The 22,941-nt window shown below is 47.8% G+C and overlaps 1 protein-coding gene across 1 annotated transcript in view; it reads right to left on the bottom strand.

Moving 5' to 3' along the window:
- LOC129707527 (peroxidasin-like) overlaps nucleotides 1-22,941 on the bottom strand; it is a 96,918-nt gene that overhangs the window by 22,788 nt on the left and 51,189 nt on the right. Inside the window, exons 7-14 of the mRNA XM_055652644.1 lie at nucleotides 22,653-22,822; nucleotides 21,022-21,139; nucleotides 17,090-17,259; nucleotides 13,453-13,725; nucleotides 10,425-10,541; nucleotides 7,407-7,565; nucleotides 4,849-4,961; nucleotides 2,335-2,491 (exon numbers count right to left, since the gene is read on the bottom strand). Of these exons, the coding sequence (XP_055508619.1) occupies nucleotides 2,335-2,491; nucleotides 4,849-4,961; nucleotides 7,407-7,565; nucleotides 10,425-10,541; nucleotides 13,453-13,725; nucleotides 17,090-17,259; nucleotides 21,022-21,139; nucleotides 22,653-22,822 (1,277 nt within the window). The remainder of the gene's footprint in view (nucleotides 1-2,334; nucleotides 2,492-4,848; nucleotides 4,962-7,406; nucleotides 7,566-10,424; nucleotides 10,542-13,452; nucleotides 13,726-17,089; nucleotides 17,260-21,021; nucleotides 21,140-22,652; nucleotides 22,823-22,941) is intronic.

The following is a 22,941-nucleotide window of genomic DNA, read 5'->3' on the forward strand; positions in this document are numbered from 1 at the left end:
GGTCCCGGCCCGAAACGTCACCCACAGACGCCGCCTGTCCCGCTGAGTTACTCCAGCGTTTCGTGCCTGCCAACAGATGGTGGTGCAGCTTTGCACTCGATCAACTTGGTAAACAGCTTGCATATGGTCTCAGTCCTGGGCCCCCAATTCATTCGCATACAAGGAGTAATGAGGAGTCTGATAATTAGCAGGGTTCAAGGCAAGCCTTGGCAGAGGAAGGCAGGCTCACAAACACCCATTGTGTTCACTAACGACATCAGAGGTCGAACATTCCGCCTCGCAGCCGTCAATGGCCAAGACTTATAAAACGCAACAAGTACATCAAACTAAAATAACCTCTGCTGCTAGTCCTCAGTGGCGACCTTTTCCAAATGTGCCTCTTGTGGTGAATTAATTAATTTTGTTGATTTGGTCCCTGCGGACAGTTTTCCTCCTGAACACGTGCAGTAATTTCCAAGGGTTTTCGTTTAGTTTGGTTTAGAAACGCAGCACGGAAACAGGCCCTTCGGCCCATCAAGTCCATGCGGACCATCGATCATACCCTGCGTGGGGTAGAACTGCAGATGCTGGTTTAAATCGAAGGTGGACACAAAACGCTGGAGTAATAGACAATGGACAACAGGTGCAGGAGTAGGCCATTCGGCCCTTCGAGCCAGCACCGCCATTCAATGTGATCGTGGCTGATCATCCCCAATCAGTACCCCGTTCCTGCCTTCTCCCCATATCCCCTGACTCCGCTATCTTTAAGAGCCCTATCTAGCTCTCTCTTGGAAGCATCCAGAGAACCGGCCTCCACCGCCCTCCGAGGCAGAGAATTTCACACTGACCACTCTCTGTGAGAAATAGTGTTTCCTCGTCTCCGTTCTAAATGGCTTACCCCTTATTCTTGAACTGTGGCCCCTGGTTCTGGACTCCCCCAACATCGGGAACATGTTTCCTGCCTCTAACGTGTCCAAGCCCTTAACGATCTTATATGTTTCAATAAGATACCCTCTCATCCTTCTAAACTCCATGGTATACAAGCCCAGCCGCTCCATTCTCTCAGCATATGAAAGTCCCGCCATCCCGGGAATTAACCTTGTAACTCAGCGGGACGGGCAGTATCGCTGGAGAGAAGGAATGGGCGACGTTTCGGGTCGAGGTACCTTCTTCAGACGATCGGACTAGTTCTATGTTGACCTACTTTCCCATCCACTCCCTACACACTCTGGACATCCTTTACAGAGGCCGATTAATCTACAAGCCCGCCCGCCTTTGGGATGTGGAAGGAAACCGGAGCACCCGGAGGAAACCCACGAGGTCACAGGGATTCCTGCAACACTCCAAAGACGTACAGGTTTGTAGATTCATTGGTGTCTGTTCTGGCCCCTAGTGTGTAGGATGGTGCTAGTGTACGGGGCGTGATTTCGCTGGTGACTCGGTGGGCTGAAGGGCCTGTTTCCACGCTGTATCTCTAAAGTCTAAATTAATATGGAGGATATTAATTTAGACTTTAGAGATACAGTCTCTATAAAGTCTGGTTTACACCCTTCTTCAGACTCGGGTGTAAACCAGCATCCATGTGGAGGAAGGAACTGCAGATGCTGGTTTACACCCGAGTCTGAAGAAGGGTCTCGACCCGAAACGTCACCCATTCCTTCTCTCCAGAAATGCAGCCTGACCCAGCCGAGTTACTTCAGCAGTGTGTGTGTCCTTTTTGTAAACCAGCAGCTGAAGAAGGGTTTCGGCCCGAAACGTCACCTATTTCCTTCGCTCCATAGATGCTGCTGCACCCGCTGAGTTTCTCCAGCATTTTTGTGCACCTTCTGCAGAAGTCATGTTGTCACTTATGGGAGGAGCAACAAGGCAAATTCCTTGTATGTGAATACTTGGCCAGTAAACCAGGAACCAGGGGCCACAGTTTAAGAATAAGGGGTAAGCCATTCAGAACGTAGACGAGGACACACTTTTTCTCACAGAGAGCGGTGAGTCTGTGGAATTATCTGCCTCAAAGGGCGGTGGAGGCAGGTTCTCTGGATACTTTCAAGAGAGAGCTGGATAGGGCTCTTAAAAATAGCGGAGTCAGGGGATATGGGGAGACGGCAGGAACGGGGTACTGATTGGGGATGATCAACCATGATCACATTGAATGATGGTGCTGGCTCGAAGGGCCGAATGACCTACTCCTGCACCTATTGTCTATTGTCTATTGTCTAAACCTATTCATTCATTCATTCAGTTCCTTGTGTGTCTATAGATCAGTGTTTCCAGGATAACATCCGTACCCGAACCACAGTGGAGGAGATGATACCAATGAGCACGACTGCTTCAAATACATCAATGTTGGGAACATACCAGTGATGGTTAACATCATGTTACTGGAGATGAAGCCAAAGGGGTTTCGGGCAATGCACTCGTACCGCCCCTGGTCGCCCTCGCCAACGTCTCGAATAGTCAACGTTCCCTCTGGAGTAACAAAGAACTTCCCACTGTCCGTGATCTGTACACCATCCTGTTCACAAAGAGTGGGCGAAATGCAGTATAATGTGGATAAATGTGAGGTTATCCATTTTGGTGGCAAAAAAGGGAAAGCAGACTATTATCTAAATGGTGGCCGATTGGGAAAGGGGGAGATGCAGCGAGACCTGGGTGCCAATGGTACACCAGTCATTGAAGGTAGGCATGCAGGTGCAGCAGGCAGTAAAGAAAGCAAATGGTATGTTAGCTTTCATTGCAAAAGGATTTGAGTATAGGAGCAGGGAGGTTCTACTGCAGTTGTACAGGGTCTTGGTGAGACCACACCTGGAGTATTGCGTACTCCATCCTCCATCCCGTCCTTTCCACGGGGATAGTTTAATTTAAATTTATTATTTAGTCGACAGATTATTGATTAGTGTGGGTGTCAGGGGTTACGGGGAGAAGGGAAGGGGAACGGGGGTTTAATCCAGGCTAATTTACGAGAGCACACAGATTTAATGGGCGGTCAAAACTGTATTGCGTACTGTTTTGGTCTCCTAATCTGAGGAAAGACATTCTTGCCATAGAGGGAGTGCAGAGAAGGTTCACCAGACTGATTCCTGGGATGGCAGGACTTTCATATGAAGAAAGACTGGATAGACTCGGTTTGTACTCGCTAGAATTTAGAAGATTGAGGGGGGATCTTATAGAAACTTACAAAATTGTTAAGGGGTTGGACAGGCTAGATGCAGGAAGATTGTTTCCGATGTTGGGGAAATCCAGAACAAGGGGTCACAGTTTAAGGATAAGGGGGAAATCTTTTAGGACCGAGATGAGGAAAACTTTTTTCACACAGAGAGTGGTGAATCTGTGGAATTCTCTGCCGCAGAAGGTAGTTGAGGCCACAGTTCATTGGCTATATTTAAGAGGGAGTTAGATGTGGCCCTTGTGGCTAAAGGGATCAGGGGGTATGGAGAGAAGGCAGGTTGGGATACTGAGTTGGATGATCAGCCATGATCATATTGAATGGCGGTGCAGGCTCGAAGGGCCGAATGGCCTACTCCTGCACCTATTTTCTATGTCACGGTGGAGCAGCGGTAGAGTTGCTGCCTCACAGCGCCAGAGACCCGGGTTCGATCCCGACTGCGGGTGCTGCCTGTACGGAGTTTGTACGTTCTCCCCGTGACCTGCGTGTGTTTTCTCCAGGATCTCCGGCTTCTTGTCGCATGCCAAAGACGTGCGGGTTCGTAGGTAAACTGGGTTGGTGTAAATGTAAATTGTCCCTAGTGTGTGTAGGATAGTGTTAATGTGCGGGGATCGCTGGTCGGTGCGGACTCGGTGGGCCGAAGGGCCTGTTTCTGCGCTGTGTATCTCTAAACTAAACTATAAAAAAACGAAACTTGAATCTCCCCCCCACAGGGGTGAGGTGGCCGAAACTCGACCTCACCGAGACTTCCGCGGCCAATCGGTGGCTGGGATTTGCTCCGTGCAGCCGGGGCTCCGGAACTCCGGCCCGGCCCGAGCCGGCAGAACCGTTCCCACTGCCGATTTCTCTCAGAGGCTGGGACCTCTGTCCGGCAACACGGATAATCGGGAACAGCTCTGGAACCAAGGGTGCCGGAAAGTCAGTGGTGGACCTGTACCATCGAACTCCGATATAGATTGGATTATTGGAGGAGATTGTGGTGAATCTCTGGAACTCTCTGCCGCAGAAGGTAGTTGAGGCCACAGTTCATTGGCTATATTTAAGAGGGAGTTAGATGTGGCCCTTGTGGCTAAAGGGATCAGGGAGTATGGAGAGAAGGCAGGTACAGGATACTGAGTTGGATGATCAGCCATGATCATATTGAATGGCGGTGCAGACTCGAAGGGCCGAATGGCCTACTCCTGCACCTATTTTCTATGTTTCTATTGGATTCTCATTGTTTGGCACGGACTTGATGGGCCGAAGGGCCTGTTCCTGTGTGGCTTTTTTAGATTAGTTTAGTTTAGAGATACAGCGCGGAAACTGGCCTGTTGGCCCACCAAGTCCGCGCCGACCAGCGATCCCCGCACACTAACACTACCCTATACACACTGGGGACAATTTACAATTCTACCAAGCCAATTAGCCTGCAAACCTGTACGTCTTTGGAGTGTGGGAGGAAACTGGAGCATGTGAAAAAAAAACCCACGCAGGTCACGGGGAGAACATACAAACTCTGTACAGACAGCACCCGTAGTCAGGATCGAACCCGGGGCTCTGGCGCGGTGAGGCAGCAACTCTACCTCTATGTCGCAAAGATGATCATGTCCAGCACGGACTTCATGGGCCGAAGGGCCTGATCCAGTGTTGTCCTTTTCTATGTTCTATTTGAGGAATAAGGAATGACGTTCCACAAGGCTCGTTTCGGGGGAAGGTTTGATTTGCACCTTGGTCCAAGTAATGATGGGGTGTGGCTCCCCCTGTGCGGAGCAGTGGATCTCCACGTCCTGGCCCGTCTCAGCTGCCGTGTCGTACGGTGTGTGGACGAACACTGGCGTCACTGCCCAGCGAGAGAGAGAGAGAGAGAGAGAGAGAGAGAGAGTGGAAGCACAATCACAACAAATCAGCACCTTCTCTCTTCCACACACTGCCCCCATGCAAATGTACACGAGGAACGCAAAACACACGGTGCTGGAGGAACTCAGCGCAGGCAGTATCTGCGGAGGGAATGAACAGGTGATGTTTTGGGTCGGGACCCTTCTTCAGGAGCGGGGAGAAAGCTGGAAAAGAAGGGGAGGGGGTGGGACAAAGCCTGGCAGGTGATAGGTGGAAAACAATAGACTTGGTTTGTACTCGCTAGTATTTAGAAGATTGAGGGGGGATCTTATAGAAACTTACAAAAATCTTAAGGGGTTGGACAGGCTAGATGCAGGAAGATTGTTCCCAATGTTGGGGAAGTCCAGGACAAGGGGTCTCAGTTTAAGGATAAGGGGGAAGTCTTTTAGGACCGATGTGAGAATTTTTTTTTTCAGATTCAGATTCAGATTCAATTTTAATTGTCATTGTCAGTGTACAGTACAGAGACAACGAAATGCATTGACAACGAAACGATTTTTCACACAGAGAGTGGTGAATCTGTGGAATTCTCTGCCACAGAAAGTAGTTGAGGCCAGTTCATTGGCTATATTTAAGAGGGAGTTAGATGTGGCTCTTGTGGCTAAAGGGATCAGGGGGTATGGAGAGAAGGCAGGTACGGGATACTGAGTTGGATGATCAGCCATGATCATATTGAATGGCGGTGCAGGCTCGAAGGGCCGAATGTCCTACTCCTGCACCTATTTTCTATGTTTCTAATAGACAATAGACGATAGGTGCAGGAGTAGGCCATATGGCCCTTCAGGTCAGCACCGCCATTCAATGTGAAGGTGAGGCAGCATCTATGGAGAGAAGGAAGTGGCGACATTTCGGGTCGAGACCCTTCTTCGAATGATAGGTGGACATAGGTGAGGGGGGGGGGGGGGGAGGGAGTTTGATTGGAAGATAGGTGGAGTAAGTGATAAAGACTTCTCATTAAACCTTTGTCACTTATTCCACCTATTTGCAATATCAACCCCCCCCCCGCACTCGTATCCACCTATCGCTTGCCGTTTTTGCCCCACTCCCATCTCTCCTGTCCAGCCTTCTCACCTCTCCTCCATCAGTCTGAAGAAGGGTCCCGACCCAAAACCCTCGTCACCGAGTTACTCCTGCACTTTGCGTTTTGCTCATGATGCCAGCATCTTCAATTCCTTGTGTCTCCATAACGATTGTATACTTTACTCTATAGTAAATTACTCTAAAGTAAAAGGCACACACAAAATGCCGGAGTAACTCAGCGGGTCAGTCAGGAAGGGTCTCGACCTGAAACATCATCCATTCCTTCTCTCCAGGGATGCTGCCTAGCTCGCCGAGTTATTTTGTGTCTACCTTCGATTTTAACCAGCATCTGCAATTCTTTCTTACACACTCTAAAGTCTGGATTTCTATACGTTAGTTTTATGCTTTCGACGTTAAAGATACAGCATGGAGGCAGGCCCTTCGGCCCACCGAGTCCGTGCCGACCAGCGATTATCCCGTACGCCAATTCTATCGTACGCTCCAGGGACAATTTTACAATTTTTTCCCCAAGCCAAGTAAACTCCAATCCTGCACGTCTTTGAAGTGTGGGGGGAAACCTGAACACCCGGAGAAAACCCACACGGTCACAGGGAGAACAGACAGACAGCACCCGTAGTCAGGATCGAACCCGGGTCTCTGGCGCTGTAAGGCCAGCAACTCTACCGCTGCGCCACCTTAGAATGCACACTGATAAAATATCTTACAGTAATCCTGATACATTTCCGCCTAAATGTTGCATTTTTGGATGGGAAGTATAATGTTTATCTGCACAATGGTATTAGTAATCGGTAGCGCAGTTGTACAGAAATGGAACTAGCTCGAGAGGGCGCAGGTTATTTCAGCATGTTCATGGATGATACAAGGGCGGCACGAGGGAGCAGCGATAGAGTGGTCGCCTCATAGCGCCAGAGACCCGGGTTCGATCCTGACTGCGGGTTCTGTCTGCACGGAGTTTGTATGTTCTCCCCGTGACAAGCGCAAGTTTTTTCCGAGTTTCCTCCCACACTCCAAAGATCTACAGGTTTGTTGGTTAATTGGCTTGGTATAAATGTAAAATTATCGTGTGTGTGCGTGCGCGTGAGTGTGTGGTTGTGGTAATGTACGGGGTCGCTGGTCAGAGTGGACTCAATGGGCCGAAGGGCCTGTTTCAAGTCAAGTCAAGTCAAGTCAAGTTTATTTGTCACATACACATACGAGATGTGCAGTGAAATGAAAGTGGCAATGCTCGCGGAACAACAAAACAACCAAACAAATTATAAACACAATCATAACACACATATCCCGCACTGTATCCATAACTAAAAGAAAGTAGAGACTTTTGTCGTGCAAAACCGATTCCAAATCTTACCCAGCGATTCGACAGTCAGCTGTGCGGGGACATGCCTTGCCCCCACCACACTGATGGCGTGACATTCATACTGGCCTTGGTCATGGGCTGCCACCCGCACAATACGCAGTGTGCCCGTGGACAATACCGTGTGCCTTCGGTCGCTCGGCAGCTGACCCCCTGGATGAGGCAAAGATCCAGAAGAAGAGGAAAGAATAAAAAACAAAACAAAGATGAAAGTTGAATTTTAAGCAAAACTGAACACTTGTGTGTCATGTTGTCACTTGCGGGCGGAGCACCAAGGCAAATTCCTTGTATGTGAATACTTGGCCAATAAACTTATTCATTCATTCATTACCATATATAACCCTATAACAATTACAGCACGGAAACAGGCCATCTCGGCCCTACAAGTCCGTGCTGAACAACTTTTTTCCCCTTAGTCCCACCTGCCTGCACTCATACCATAACCCTCCATTCCCTTCTCATCCATTTGCCTATCCAATTTATTTTTAAATGATACTGTCACCTGCCTCCACCACTTCCACTGTAAGCTAATTCCACACCGCTACCACTCTCTGAGTAAAGAAGTTCCCCCTCATGTTACCCCTAAACTTCTGTCCCTTAATTCTGAAGTCATGTCCTCTTTTTTGAATCTTCCCTATTCTCAAAGGGAAAAGCTTGTCCACATCAACTCTGTCTATCCCTCTCATCATTTTAAAGACCTCTATCAAGTCCCTCCTTAACCTTCTGCGCTCCAGAGAATAAAGACCTAACTTATTCATTCATCATTTGGAAGATAGAGACTAGATGCTGGAGTAACTCAGCGGGTGCTCCCACCATTTTGTACCCATCTTCGGTGTAACCCAGCATCTGCAGTTCCTTCCTGCACATGCACGTATCGCCACAGCTTCAAATTCCCTCCAAGATGGAGACAATGGACAATCACTCACCGTGGCTTAAAGGTGAAATATTTGGAAAAGCGAATGTTTTGTGTCAAAAGCTCCATGAACATTAATGATGCCCAACGCATAATTAGTGCTTTTACGGCTTATGTAAGGATATTTCTAAGGCAGAGATAGATTCTTGATTAGTGCGGGTGTCAGAGGTTATGGGGAGATAGCAGGAGAATGGGGTTAGGAGGGAGAGAAAGATCAGCCATGATTGAATAGCGGAGTAGACTTGGTGGGCTGAATGGCCTAATTCTACTCCTATTCCTCACAAAAATCCAGAACCAGGGGGCCACAGTTTAAGAATAAGGGGTAAGCCATTTAGAATGGAGACGAGGAAACACTTTTTTCTCACAGAGAGTCGTGAGTCTTTGGAATTCTCTGCCAAAGAGGGCGGTGGAGGCAGGTTCTCTGATTACTTTCAAGAGAGAGATGGATAGGGCTCTTAAAGATAGCGGAGTCAGGGGATATGGGGAGAAGGCAGGAACGGGGTACTGATTGGGGATGATCAGCCATGATCACATTGAATGGCGGCGCTGGCTCGAGGAATACCGCTGCCGATATTCTTTGAACTATGCCATAGAGGGAGTACGGAGACGGTTCACCAGACTGATTCCTGGGATGTCAGGTCTATCATATGAAGAAAGACTGGATAGACTCGGCTTGTACTCGCTAGAATTTAGAAGATTGAGGGGGGATCTCATAGAAACTTACAAAATTCTTAAGGGGTTGGACAGGCTAGATGCAGGAAGATTATTCCCGATGTTGGGGAAGTCCAGAACAAGGGGTCACAGCTTAAGGATAAGAGGGAAGTCTTTTAGGACCGAAATGAGAAAATCATTTTTTACACAGAGAGTGGTGAATCTGTGGAATTCTCTTGCCACAGAAGGTAGTTGAGGCCACAGTTCATTGGCTACATTTAAGAGGGAGTTAGATGTGGCCCTTGTGGCTACAGGGATCAGGGGGTATGGAGAGAAGGCAGGGTTGGGATACTGAGTTGGATGATCAGCCATGATCATATTGAATGGCGGTGCAGGCTAGAAGGGCCGAATGGCCTCTACTCCTGCACCTATATTTTATGTTTCTATGTTTCTACGCATGTGATGTAATTATAATCCATGAAAATAAAATTGCTGTCCACGGCCAAAATGTTGTACAAAGCAGTGATTGTGTGTTAGGCATCGTGAACATTCACTTGCAGTTCCTGAAAACAAGTCGTCAGCTTTTCCAAATATTTTACTTTGAAGCTGGTGTAGTTGATTTCCCTCGTCTCCGTCTTGGTGGGGCTTGGATTCTGTGACAATACATGGAACTCTGCATTAAACTATGAAGCCGGGGATCTCATGATGGCTGCCAAATCTCACGGAGCAAAACTCTCACCATCATCTGCCCGAGGAAGGGTCTTGGCCCAAATCGTGGTCCACTTCAGATAGTAGACACTAACAGCTGGAGTAACTCAGCGGGTCAGACAGCATCTCTGAAGAAAAGGCATAGGGAGGTCACGGTGGCTCAGCGGTAGACTTGCTACGTTACAGGGAATGCAGCGCCGGAGACCCGGGTTCGATCCCGACTACGGGTGCTGTCTGTACGGAGTTTGCATGCTCTCCCTGTGGGTTTTCTCCGAGATGGTCTGTTTCCTCCCACACTCCAAAGACGTGCAGGTTTGTAGGTGAATTGGCTTGGTAAATGTAAAAAATGTCCCATGTGTGTGTAGGATAGTGTTAATGTACGGGATCACTGATCAGCGCGGACTAAGTTGGGCCGAAGGGCCAGTTTCAACACTGTATCTCTAAACTAAACTAAAGAAGGGTCTCAACCCGAAACATCACCTATTCTTTTTCTACAGAGATGCTGCCTGACCCGCAGAGTAACTCCAGCTTTTCGTGGTTTAAACCAGCATCTGCAGTTCCTACCTACACATTTGTCCCACCCCAGATGCTGCCCGACCTGCACGCCTTCAGCACTTGGTGTTTTGCTCCATGTTGTGGCATCTGCAGTTCCTTGTGTCTCTAATGTCAGCACCGTGACTAACTCTGAGCCCAGGAGCATGTATGTCTATATAGGCACGTCAACAAAATGTACTGGAAACCTGCTTTGGTCCAGGCAATCACTGGAGAAGGAGTTCCATCTGCACGGCAGTCAAAGTCCACCGTTGTTCCTTCCACCGCCACCTGGTTTTTGGGAAGCATGGAAAACTTAGGACCATCTGGAAAAATAAAAAGCAGAGTGAACGGTAGTTAAACTCCATTATGTGTGCAGGACAGAATCATCCAGCCCGACACCATGGAACAGGCCCTTCTGCCCAAATCATCCATGCTGTTCCATCTGACTTTGTCCCACTTGCCCGCAGATGCTGGAGTAATGCCCCCCGTCCCACTTAGGAAACCTGAACGGAAACCTCTGGGGACTTTGTGCTCCACCTAAGGTTCTGGCAATATCCTCGTAAATCTTCTCTGCACTTTTTCCCAGCTTAATGGCACCTTTCCCACATCAGGGTGACCAAAACCGAACACAATACTCCAAGTGCAGCCACACCAACGCCTTGTACAACTGCAACATAATGTCCCAACTTCTATACTCAATACCCCGACTGATGTTATTCAATATTTTATTACTGTACATGTCCAGGTGCACGTCGAGCCTCTTGCCCAGAGCAGGGGAATCGAGAACCAGAGGATGTAGGTTTAAGGTGAGGGGGGGAAAGTTTGGAACCTAAGGGGTAATGTTCTCACAATAAGGGTGTGGGTGTATGGAACAAGGTGCCAGTGGAAGTAGATGACAATAGGTGCAGGAGTAGGCCATTCGGCCCTTCAAGCCAGCACCGCCATTCAATATGATCATGGCTGATCATCCAGGGACTATCGCATCGTTTAAGAAACATTTAGACAGGTACATGGATAGGGCAGGTTTAGAGGGATATATCGGTTTGTACTCGCTAGAATTTAGAAGATTGAGGGGGGGATCTTATAGAAATGTACAAAATTCTTAAGGGGTTGGACAGGCTAGATGCAGGAAGATTGTTCCCGATGTTGGGAAAGTCCAGAACAAGGGGTCACAGTTTAAGGATAAAGGGGAAATCTTTTAGGACTGAGATGAGAAAAACATTTTTTACACAGAGAGTGGTGAATCTCTGGAATTCTCTGTCACAGAATGTAGTTGAGGCCAGTTCATTGGCTATATTTAAGAGGGAGTTAGATGTGGCCCTTGTGGCTAAAGGGATCAAGGGGTATGGAGAGAAGGCAGGTACATGATACTGAGTTGGATGATCAGCCATGATCATATTGAATGGCGGTGCAGGCTCTAAGGGCCGAATGGCCTACTCCTGCACCCATTTTTTATGTTTCTATGTTTCTATGATATGGGGGCAAACGCAGGCAGGTGGGACTAGTGTAGATGGGACATGTTGACCAGTGTGGGTGAGTTGGGCCGAAGGGCCTGTTTCCGCGCTGTTGGACTCCAAAAAGAAAATTAGATTTTCCAGCCCGGTCAAATTTCCCTTCCAGGGTGAACATCAATCCTTCGCAGCCTTTCTACGAGGAGGAAATCGGAACGAATGCAAGATCTGATATAATTGCTGGATCAACTTTAATGCCGTGGTGAAATTTCCATCACTTCTGGCTGAAGTTTCCTTTCATCGCCCAGAAATACAGCCAAAGCTAACTGACTGTCCACTTTTACATGCTGGTTCACTCCATTCATACCTTCTTATAGAGGGTAATATAACTACAAGAATTCCCAGCTGGGTCTCTTTCAAGCCAGAACGTTTGTTCAATACACTCTATGTGGCTCAGGCAATATCATTAGGAAATTCTCACTGTGGAAAGAGCCTGCATTGTTCTACAGGTCATGGAAACCATTTGAGTGAACATTAACGTCATGCGGAGTTTTGAGATGTTTCTTCCAATACTCGAGGCAATAGACAGGGAAAGATCACAGACAATGGACAATAGGTGCAGGAGTAGGCCATTCGCCCCTTCGAGCCAGCACCGCCATTCAATGGGATCATGGCTGATCATCCCCAATCGGTACCCCGTTCCTGCCTTAATAGACAATAGACATCTCTGACCCCTCTCACCCTGGCCACAAACTCTTTGAATCACTTCCCTTTGGAAGGCGACTCCGGACTGTCAAAGCTGCCACTGCCAGACATAAAAACGGCTCTACTCAATAACCAAAAATCTGTAGCCTCCTTTCGCTCTGGTATTTTATTTAATTCACATGTTTAATCAATAATGTTTTATTATTAATGTTTAATGTTTTATGGTAGGCAAAAATGCTGCAGAAACTCAGCGGGTGGGGCAGCATCTATGGAGCGAAGGAATAGGTGACATTTCGGGGCGAGACCCTTCTGCAAAGGACACATTTAATGTTTCATGTGTCATTCCTAACTGTCAGTGTATGTCGTTGTCACTTGCGGGCGAAGCACCAAGGCAAATTCCTTGTATGTGAATACTTGGCCAATAAACTCATTCATTCATTCATTCATTCATTCATTCATTCGGGACAGGGTCAGATCCTGTGTGTGCTCTGATGTAACGTGCCAGCAAAGTCCTCTCTTCATGCCTCTCGCTTCATCTGCAGAGATGACGGCTCACTGCTCAATTAACCCCATCCAGAAGCATTTGTAGTTGTAGATCGCGGAAACAGGCCCTTCATCCCATGCCAACCAGCATGCCCCAACTACACGAGTCCCATTTGCCACCCTCCTCCATTCTCCCAGCCCCTAGCCCATATTTAATGATGACTCATCAATCTCAATCAGGGCAACTGCAATTTCCTCTCAAGCCCCCCCACAATGTCCTCGGATATATCTGATCAGGCTCGAGAGATTTTAGTTTAGTTTAGTTTAGAGATACAGCGCAGAAAAACAGGCCCTTCAGCGCTGACCAGAGATCCCCGCACACCAATACTAACCTACACCCACTAGGGACAATTTTTTACATTTACCAAGCCAATTAGCCTACAAACCTGCACGTCTTTGGAGTGTGGGAGGAAACCGAACATCTCGGAGAAAACTCGCTCTGGTCAGGGGGAGAACATGCAAACTCCGTACAGACAGCACCCGTAGTCGGGAGCGAACCCAGGTCTCCAGCGCTGCATTCGCTGTAAGGTGGTACCTTGTACAATGATGTGGGCCACAGCCTGGATGGACCCTTCCTTGTTGCTGGCGTTGCAGTTGTACTGGCCTTGGTCGTCGAAGGTGACGTTCTGCATGAAGAGTCCACCGGACGGGGTGGTGGTGTGCCTCAGGTCGTCGGGGATGGCCGTGTTATTGCCCTTGGTCCAGGCGATGTGGGGCTGAGGATGCCCGGAGACACCGCACTCTAGCGTCACGCTCTCCCCAACCAACACCTCCGTGTTTTGAGGCTGAATCACAAAAGTAGGTTTTGCTGGAAAAATATAATTCAGGTTGGATATCTTGACATCTCTACCGTGAAGGATGAGTTAATCTTATAAAACTAAACCACCCAGTGTGCTGTTACATTTTGGAAACACCAGATCCACATCAGATAAGTTTAAGAGTTTGACATTAACATCCTCGTTAGTATAGTGGTTAGTGTCCCCGTCTGTCATGTGGGAGACCAGGGTTCAATTCCCTCTGGGGAGTTCTAAATTATTTTTCTATGGAATTCTCTGCCACAGAAGGTAGTTGAGGCCAGTTCATTGGCTGTATTTAAGAGGGAGTTGGATGTGGCCCTTGTGGCTAAAGGGATCAGGGGGTATGGAGAGAAGGCAGGTACAGAATACTGAGTTGGATGATCAGCCATGATCATATTGCATGGCGGCGCAGGCTCGAAGGGCCGAATGGCCTACTCCTACACCTAGTTTCTATGTTTCTATGTAAGAAAGAACTGCAGATGCTGGAAAAATCGAAAGTGGACACAAAATGCCAGAGAAACTCAGCGGGCGAGGCAGCATCTATGGAGAGAAGGAATTGGCGGCATTTCAAATTCCAAAACGTCGCCTATTCCTTCGTTCCATAGATGCTGCCTCACCCGCTGAGTTTCTCCAGCATTTTGAGTCAACCTCACACATCAGATCATTCATTACAGTGTCGGAATTTTAGCTGCACTCAGAACCTTTTTGGTTTAGTATTGGGGTTATTAATTTAATCCTGTTTGTTATGCGATCTGTGAGTTTTATATTTACAGGCCCGCTAGGAGCTGCTGCAAGTAAGGATTCCATTGTTCGGTTGTTGGTATGTATGAGAAGCAAAGACTCTTAAAGGGGCTGTCCCAATGTATGAGCTAATTCAAGAGTTCTCCCGAGTTTCCCCTGATTCGAACTCGGAGATTTGCGGTAATGGCCACTCGTAGGACCTCAGGGCTCTCGTGGACATTTTTCAACATGTTGAAAAATCTTCACGAATCTTCCTGTGCTTACCTGCCGCTAGCGAGTGTTCCCGAGTACCCGCCGTTAGCGTTACGAGCCGCTAAGAGACGTCCCCGAGCTCCGATGTACCCGCTATGTACATTCTCCGTGCTTACCACGAGTTTGAATTTTTTTTAAACTCAGGAGAGCACTTGAATGAACTCGGACAGTGGGACAGGGCCATTAGTGTGCGGGGATCGCTGGTCGGCGCGGACTTGGTGGGCCGAAGAGGCTGTTTACAATCCGCAGACCGCGGTTGGAGCGTCGATCCCAGGCAAGGGATCGCGGGCTCCGATGGCAAGTCCATGGCCCCGAGGTGGAGCTCAGAGTCAGTCCCGAGCAGGACATCCAGCTCCATGATGTTAGGCCGCAGAGAGACCAGAGATACGATCCGGAAAACAATCGCATCTCTGCCAAGATAAGAGAATGGAAAAAAGTTTCTCCCGACCCCCTCCCTCACACACCGCATAAAACAAACCAGAGAAGCTATTGAAAAATGTCCACGAGAGCCCAGAGTACCGACGAGTGGCCATTAGGGTAAATCTCCGAGTTCGAATCAGGGCAAACTCGGGAGAATGAACTCGTACAGTGGGACAGGGGTTTAACACTATCCTACACACACTAGGGACAATTTACAATTTTACCAAGCCAATTAACCTACAAACCTGTACATCTTTGAAGTGAAGTGGGCTGTTTTCTGCCAACAGAGAGATTTTGCAGCTATTGTGTTGAAATTCTGGTACTTTACATGTATTCTCCACAACCGAATCGATGAAATTTTATGAAGATTTTGCGCAGTTCACTGCATTTATATACATTAATATCGACGATTAAACACCGTAAGAAGTAATTAAAGATGGAATAACACTGCTGGATAATAATCGCAAACCTGCTCATTCGGAGAGTAGGGATTTTATGTGTTTTAAATTAAATCCTGTCGATTTAAAACTCACTTCATTAATCATTAAGAAACAGCAAGAGTAAACTGTGCATGGGTCATTGAGTGGAATTTATAAAGTGAGTCAATGGTATGAATCATCTTTGTGAGTGGCTACTTTACAAGTACAACACTGTGCACTGGTTGGAAAACATTACCACACTTTGAAACAGTGACTTATTTTTAAATTTCCATGGTAAATTAAAAAAAAAATAAAGTATTTGTTCATTAACATAGTTTAATAGCGATGAATCACGATTTTGTTTCCATATTCGTTCACAGGTCGAGCCAAACATATGTGGTCTCTCAGTCTGTTTACTTTGTTAGAATGGGCTGATAGGTCAAGATAACCTTTTCAAAGAGCAGCAGGGTGGAGCAGCGGTAGAGCTGCGCTAGAGACCCGGGTTCGATCCTGACTACGGGTGCTGTCTGTACAGAATATGTGATGTGCTTCTAAACTAAACTAACCTCAATTAGAAAAAAAATCAAAAACTATCGACAAAAATAGTTTATAATGTTGTACTGAACTTCGGCCAACACCTCCGCATAGTTTGCATTAACCGACCTGATCTCCCGGTGGCTCAGCACTTCAACTCCCCCTCCCATTCCGGAAGAAGAAAGGAAGAGGCGGAGACAGTGGGCTGTGGGGGAGCTGGGAAAGGGAGGGGACGGATGGAGAAAGCAAGGACTACCTGAAATTGGAGAAGTCAATGTTCATACCGCTGGGGTGTAAACTACCCAAACAAAATATGAGTACTGACAAATGCTCAGGATCTTTCTTCAGACTGAAGAAGGGCCCAGACCCCAAAATGGCATCTGTCCATTCCTTCCGTAGATGCTGCCTGGCCCGCTGAGTTCCTCCAGCACTTTGAGTTTTGCTCAAGATTCCAGCATCTGCAGTTCCATGAAGATAGACAAAAATGCTGGAGAAACTCAGTGGGTGAGGCAGCATCTATGGAGCGAAGGAATAGGTGACGTTTCGGGTCGAGATCCTTCTTCAGACTGAAGTGGGGTTGGGGGGGCGGGAAGAAGAAAGGAAGAGGCGGAGACAGTGGGCTGTGGGGGAGCTGGGAAGGGGAGGGGAAGGAGGGAGAAAGCAGGGACTACCTGAAATTGGAGAAGTCAATGTTCATACCGCTGGGGTGTAAACTACCCAAGCGAAATATGAGGTGCTGCTCCTCCAATTTGCGGTGGGCCTCACTCTGGCCATGGAGGAGGCCCAGGGCAGAAAGGTTGGATTCGGAATGGGAGGGGGAGTTGAAGTGCTGAGCCACCGGGAGATCAGGTCGGTTAATGCAAACTGTGCGGAGGTGTTGGGCGAAGCGATCGTTTCGGGTCGAGACCCTTCTTCAGATGTGGTTGCAGAGTTGGTGGGAAGGGGGAATCACAGGGGGGTGGAGGGGCAGTGAGAGAGGAATGTAAAGGGGTTTTTTTTGCATCCTTACATGGTGTGTCGAAGTAGCGTAGGATGACTTCGTTGGTCTTCACCTCCCCGGCGACATTCTTGGCCATGCACTGGTACGCTCCTTGGTCCGACTCCTTGATATCCTGGATCATCAGCGTGCCGTCCTCCAGCAGGTTCACCCTGTGGTCAACCTTCATGTCTATCTCATTACTGGGGAGAGAGAACCAGGTGGAGATGGGCCAGTGTGGAAGCCTGCTCCTCACCGCTCCGTCCAAATAGTCACACAGCACGAAAACTAGACCCATCGGCCCACATTGGCCAACGCAGCCCAGACCATCACGCAAAACCAACCCCCCCCCTTCCGTTGACTCCATCTACACCTCTGCAAGGTCACCAACAAACTCACAGACCAGCCTCACTCCCTCTTCCCCCCTCACCCTTCAGGCAAGAGGCACAGAAGTGTGAAAACGCTCACCTCCAGATTCAGGGGCAGTTTCTTCCCGGCTGTTATCAGGCAACTGAATGGTCGTCTCATCAGCTAGAGTGCGGTCCTGACCTCCCATCTAACTCATTGGAGATCTTAATCGGACTTTGTCTTACACTAAATGTTGTCCCCTTTATCCTGTATCTGTTCACTGTGGACACTTTGATTGTAATCATGTCTAGTCTATTCTTTAACTGGATCGCATGCAAATACCATTTCTACAACGGAAATACAACGGGATCTGGGCGTCCTTGTTTATCAGTCAATGAAAGTAAGCATGCGGAGGTGTTCGGCCAAACGATCGCCAAGCGTAGGCTTGACCAAGCGTAGACCAAGCGTAGGCTTGGCGATCGTTTCACCGAACACCTCCGCTCGATCTGCATTAACCAACCTGATCTCCCTGTGGCTCAGCACTTCAACTCCCCCTCCCATTCCGAATCCAACCTTTCTGTCCTGGGCCTCCTCCATTGCCAGAGTGAGCAACACCGGAAACTGGAGGAGCACCACCTCATATTCCGCTTGGGCAGTCTGCACCCCGGTGGCCTGAACATTGAATTCTCCGATTTCTGGTAGCCCTTGCTGTCTCCTCCCCGTCTCAGCTCTCCCTCAGCCCTCTGGTTCCTCCTCTTTCCCCCCCGCATCAGTCTGAAGAAGGGCTTTGGCCCGAAACGTCGCCTATTTCCTTCGCTCCATAGATGCTGCCGCACCCGCTGAGTTTCTCCAGCACTTTTGTCTACGATAGATCAGCCATGATTGAATGGCGGAGGAGACCTGATGGACCAAATGGCCTAATTCTGCTCCTATCGCTTATGAACATATAATTTTGCATTGAAAATGATTCTTCTATTGGCTCAAAAACAATCAATTGCTTGTTGTCGCAATATAATTTTACGAGGCAATTATGTGGTTCAAAAAGATAAGTAGTTAAATAAATTAACTAAAGGAGTTGCTTAGCAACCTTCCCCTTATTTCTTCCCGGAGATATTTGCCACACCTTGTGTACCTTGGGATGTCCAAAAGCAATTATAATCTCATTTTGCATTGAAAATGATTCTTCGTAAAAACAATAATTAGTTGTCGCATAGTGTGGGTAGTTAAATAAATTAACAAACTTAAACCTTCCCCTCATTTCAAGAGATATTTGCCAATAAAGCAATAATATTAAAACGTACTTGATGATTTGGGTAATCTATTAATTGCAGGACGGCTAATACTCATACTGTAACAGATCTTGTGCGAAACAAGTATTTCTGTATCTCTGTGCCAAACAAGTGTTTATCTCTGTAAGTAGATAGAATCATCCTGTTAAGTTCTACAAGGGTGTTGCCAGGACCCAAGGCCTGAGTTGTAAGGAAAGGTTGAACAGCCTGGGACTTTCTTCCTTAGAGCGCAGGAGGATGAGGGGCGATCTTATAGCAGTTCGCAGTTTTGGCAGAGAAGATGCAACTCATTTTCGGGGCACAAGCGTCCCAGAGGCTTTGGCCCGAGCCCGTCATAGTTGCAGGGGGCGACCTCCATCTCTCATGCCGGTTTCCAGTATAGTTTATGCTCGCTGTTTCCGTAGTGGGTTTGGGGTTTTACGGGGTAGGGGTGCTGGCCGTACGCCCAACCCTTCCTCCTCTGTCCGGGCTTGGGACCGGCACTGAGTTGGGGTGTCCATAACCAGAGGCGGATCTCATCGCTGTGTATTAAATCATAATCGGGTAGATGCACGCAGTCTTTTACCCAGAGTAGGTGAAGTAGAGAACCACAGAACATAGGTTAGAAGGGAAAGATTTAATAGGAACCCGAGGAGCACCTTTTTCCACACAAATGGCCCTGGGTATATGGATATATTAAGGGTATATGGGTATATTAAGGGTTTCGGCCCGAAACGTTGCCTATCTCCTTCGCTCCATAGATGCTGCTGCACCCGCTGAGTTTCTCCAGCACTTTTGTCTACTTGGGTTTATGGAACAAGCTGCCAGACGAGGTAATAATAATAATAATAATAATAATAATAAATGGGATTTATATAGCGCCTTTCTAGATACTCAAGGCGCTTTACATCGCATTATTCATTCACTCCTCAGTCACACTCGGTGGTGGTGAGCTACTTCTGTAGCCACAGCTGCCCTGGGGCAGACTGACGGAAGCGTGGCTGCTAATCTGCACCTACGACCACGTCCAGTCACTCACACACATTCACACACATTCACACGCAGGCAAAGGTGGGTGAAGTGTCTTGCCCAAGGACACAACGACAGTATGCACTCCAAGCGGGATTCGAACTGGCTACCTTCCGATCGCCAGCCGAACACTTAGCCCATTGCGCCATCTGTCGTCCCGAGGTAGTTGAGGTGGATACTATAACAGCATTGTATTAGATAATTGGACAGGTACATGGACAGGAAAGGTTTAGAAGGATATGGGCCAAACTCAGGCAGGTAGGACCAGTGTAGAGGGGGTATCATGGTCCGCGAGGGCAAGTTGGGCCGAAGGGCCCGTTTTGGTGCTGTGAAACTCTATAACTCATACATACACCTGTATCCAAGGAGTTGATAATCATTCAAATTAATTAACATGTATCGTTTAAAACAGCATCGAGAACACCTCTTAGAATCCTTTAATAAAAACTGCTACAGGTCATTCTTCTATTGTGAGATTTATAGAACCATATTAGTATGTTTCCCACATATGTCGATGTTGACTATACAGCTGCCATCATTTATGTGGTTATTTGCCAGTATTTGGTGCAGCAGCAATGATCCAGGCTCAGAGATCTTCATTGGACATAGTAAAAGACAAGCAGCCTAGGCATTCCCCTTTACCTAGGTACATGTGACAATCAAGGACCATTGGACCATTGATTCATTGGGGTGGGAGATTGCAACCTTCACGTGGTCCACCCTGTTTCGACTAATTGACCCACAAGTTTAGGCTGTGCACGCCATAGGCAGGAAGAAGAAGATTGATTCATCCCCGGGATGGTGGGACTGTCATATGCTGAGAGAATGGAGCGGCTGGGCTTGTACACTCTGGAGTTTAGAAGGATGAGAGGGCATCTCATTGAAACATATAAGATTATTAAGGGTTTGGACACACTAGATGCAGGAAACATGTTCCCAATGTTGGGGGAGTCCAGAACCAGGGGCCACAGTTTAAGAATAAGGAGTAAGCCATTTAGAACGGAGATGGGGAAACACTTTTTCTCACAGAGAGTGGCGAGTCTGTGGAATTCTCTGCCTCAGAGGGCGGTGGAGGCCGGTTCTCTGGATACTTTCAAGAGAGAGCTAGATAGGGCTCTTAAAGATAGCAGAGTCAGGGGATATGGGGAGAAGGCAGTAGCGGGGATGGTCAGCCATGATCACATTGAATGGCGGTGCTGGCTGGAAGGGCCGAATGGCCTATTCCTGCACCTATTGTCTATTGATTCAATGACTCATTGGCCCATTGACCAATTGCACCATTCCCCCACCGCTGCCTCAGTCCCTCCCGCAGGTACTCACTTGTTGTGTAACCAGATGATATTGGGCTTGGGATTCCCCTCTGCTCGGCACGTGAAGTAAACCGTATTTCCCAGAGTAACGTCCACATCCTGTGGCTCCGAAGTGTGATGCGAGGTCTCTCTGTGAGGAAACAAGGGCAAGAGTGAGTCCAAACTACTTTCTTTGAACGAGGAAAAAAACGTTCCTTCCCCTCACCCCATCAGTCTGATGAAGGGTCCTGACCCGAAACGTGGCCTGTCCTTCCTGTCCATTCAAGCAGCATCTCCAGAGATGCGCTAAGTTCCTCAAACAGCCTCTGACCACGAATAAAACTTCACAGTGGGGAAAGAGAAGTTTGCTTTAGAAGTAACGGCATTTGCTTCATAAGTAACATCTATCGCAGTCGCTGCCAACATCATCAAGGACCCACACCATCCTGGCCACACATTCATCTCTCCATTGCCATCGGGAAGAAGGTAGAGGGCCTGAAATCTGGAACATCCAGGTTCAGGGACAGCTTCTTCCTTACAGCCATCAGGCTATTAAACTCGCCAACATGCAAACTCTGGACAATAACAGCTTAATGCACGTTATAGAAACATAGATAATCCAATAATCCAACCAATAAACCTCTCCAGCTGCACCTCCCCACTACACACCACTTCTTCATCCGAGGTGAATGTGCAACTTTAGTACCAGCATCATGGGGACATCATCCTCAAATTGAGAGGGTCGCTCTAAAACATTTAAAGAGGGAAACACGATGTTTGTGACATTTTTCCATCACACTTCACTTCAACTCATCGGAAGTCTTGAGCTATTGGAGGTTTTATGATTCTTACAATTCAACGTCGGAGAGAGAAACATAGAAACATAGACAATAGGTGCAGGAGTAGGCCATTCGGCCCTTTGAGCCTGCACCATCATTCAATATGATCATGGCTGATCATCCAACTCGGTATCCCATCCCTGTCTTCTCTCCATACCCCCTGATCCCTTTAGCCACAAGGGCCACATCTAACTCCCTCTTAAATATAGCCAATGAACTGGCCTCAACTACCTTCTGTGGCAGAGAATTCCACAGATTCACCACTCTCTGTGTAAAAAATGATTTTCTCATCTCGGTCCTAAAAGACTTCCCTCTTATCCTTAAACTGTGACCCCTAGTTCTGGACTTCCCCAACATCGGGAAAAATCTTCCTGCATCTAGCCTGTCCAGCCCCTTAAGAATTTTGTAAGTTTCTACAAGATCCCCCCTCAATCTTCTGAATTCTAACGCGTACAAGTCCTCATAGGAAAGTCCTGCCATCCCAGGAATCAGTCTGGTGAACCTTCTCTGCACTCCCTCTATGGCAAGAATGTCTTTCCTCAGATTAGGAGACCAAAACTGTACGCAATACTCCAGGTGTGGTCTCACCAAGACCCTGTACAACTGCAGTAGGACCTCCCTGCTCCTATACTTATTTATTGTGTATATACATGTTCTCTGTGGTATATAGACACACTGAACTTTTATCTCCTGTTCCGTATTATGGTGACATATTCTGTTGTGCTGCAGCAAGCGAGGATTTCTTTGTCGTATCTGGGACACACGACAATATAAAACTCTCTCTCTCTCTCACACACTTGTTGAAATTTTAATCGTGTTTTACCGCAGTTGAACTCCTGGGCGGTTACGGTTGTCACGGAGCGGCCCTGCAGGTGGCTGGGATGTTCACAGGTTGCGGCCGTCTGCGTGTTGCCCACCTCAGCGTATTTCTTCAGCAGCTCGGCCAGCCAGACCAGCTCACAGTCACAGATCAGAGAGTTGGAATCTAAACGTCTGTGAAAATAACACCAGCACAGAAATACAAGGTCGTGAGTCACTAGGTCATAAGGGATAGGAGTAGAATTAGGCCATTCGGCCCATCAAGTCCACTCCACCATTCATAGAAAGATAGA

The sequence above is a fragment of the Leucoraja erinacea genome, chromosome 21, assembly GCF_028641065.1.
Source record: "Leucoraja erinacea ecotype New England chromosome 21, Leri_hhj_1, whole genome shotgun sequence".
Taxonomy (NCBI): Eukaryota; Metazoa; Chordata; class Chondrichthyes; order Rajiformes; family Rajidae; genus Leucoraja; species Leucoraja erinaceus.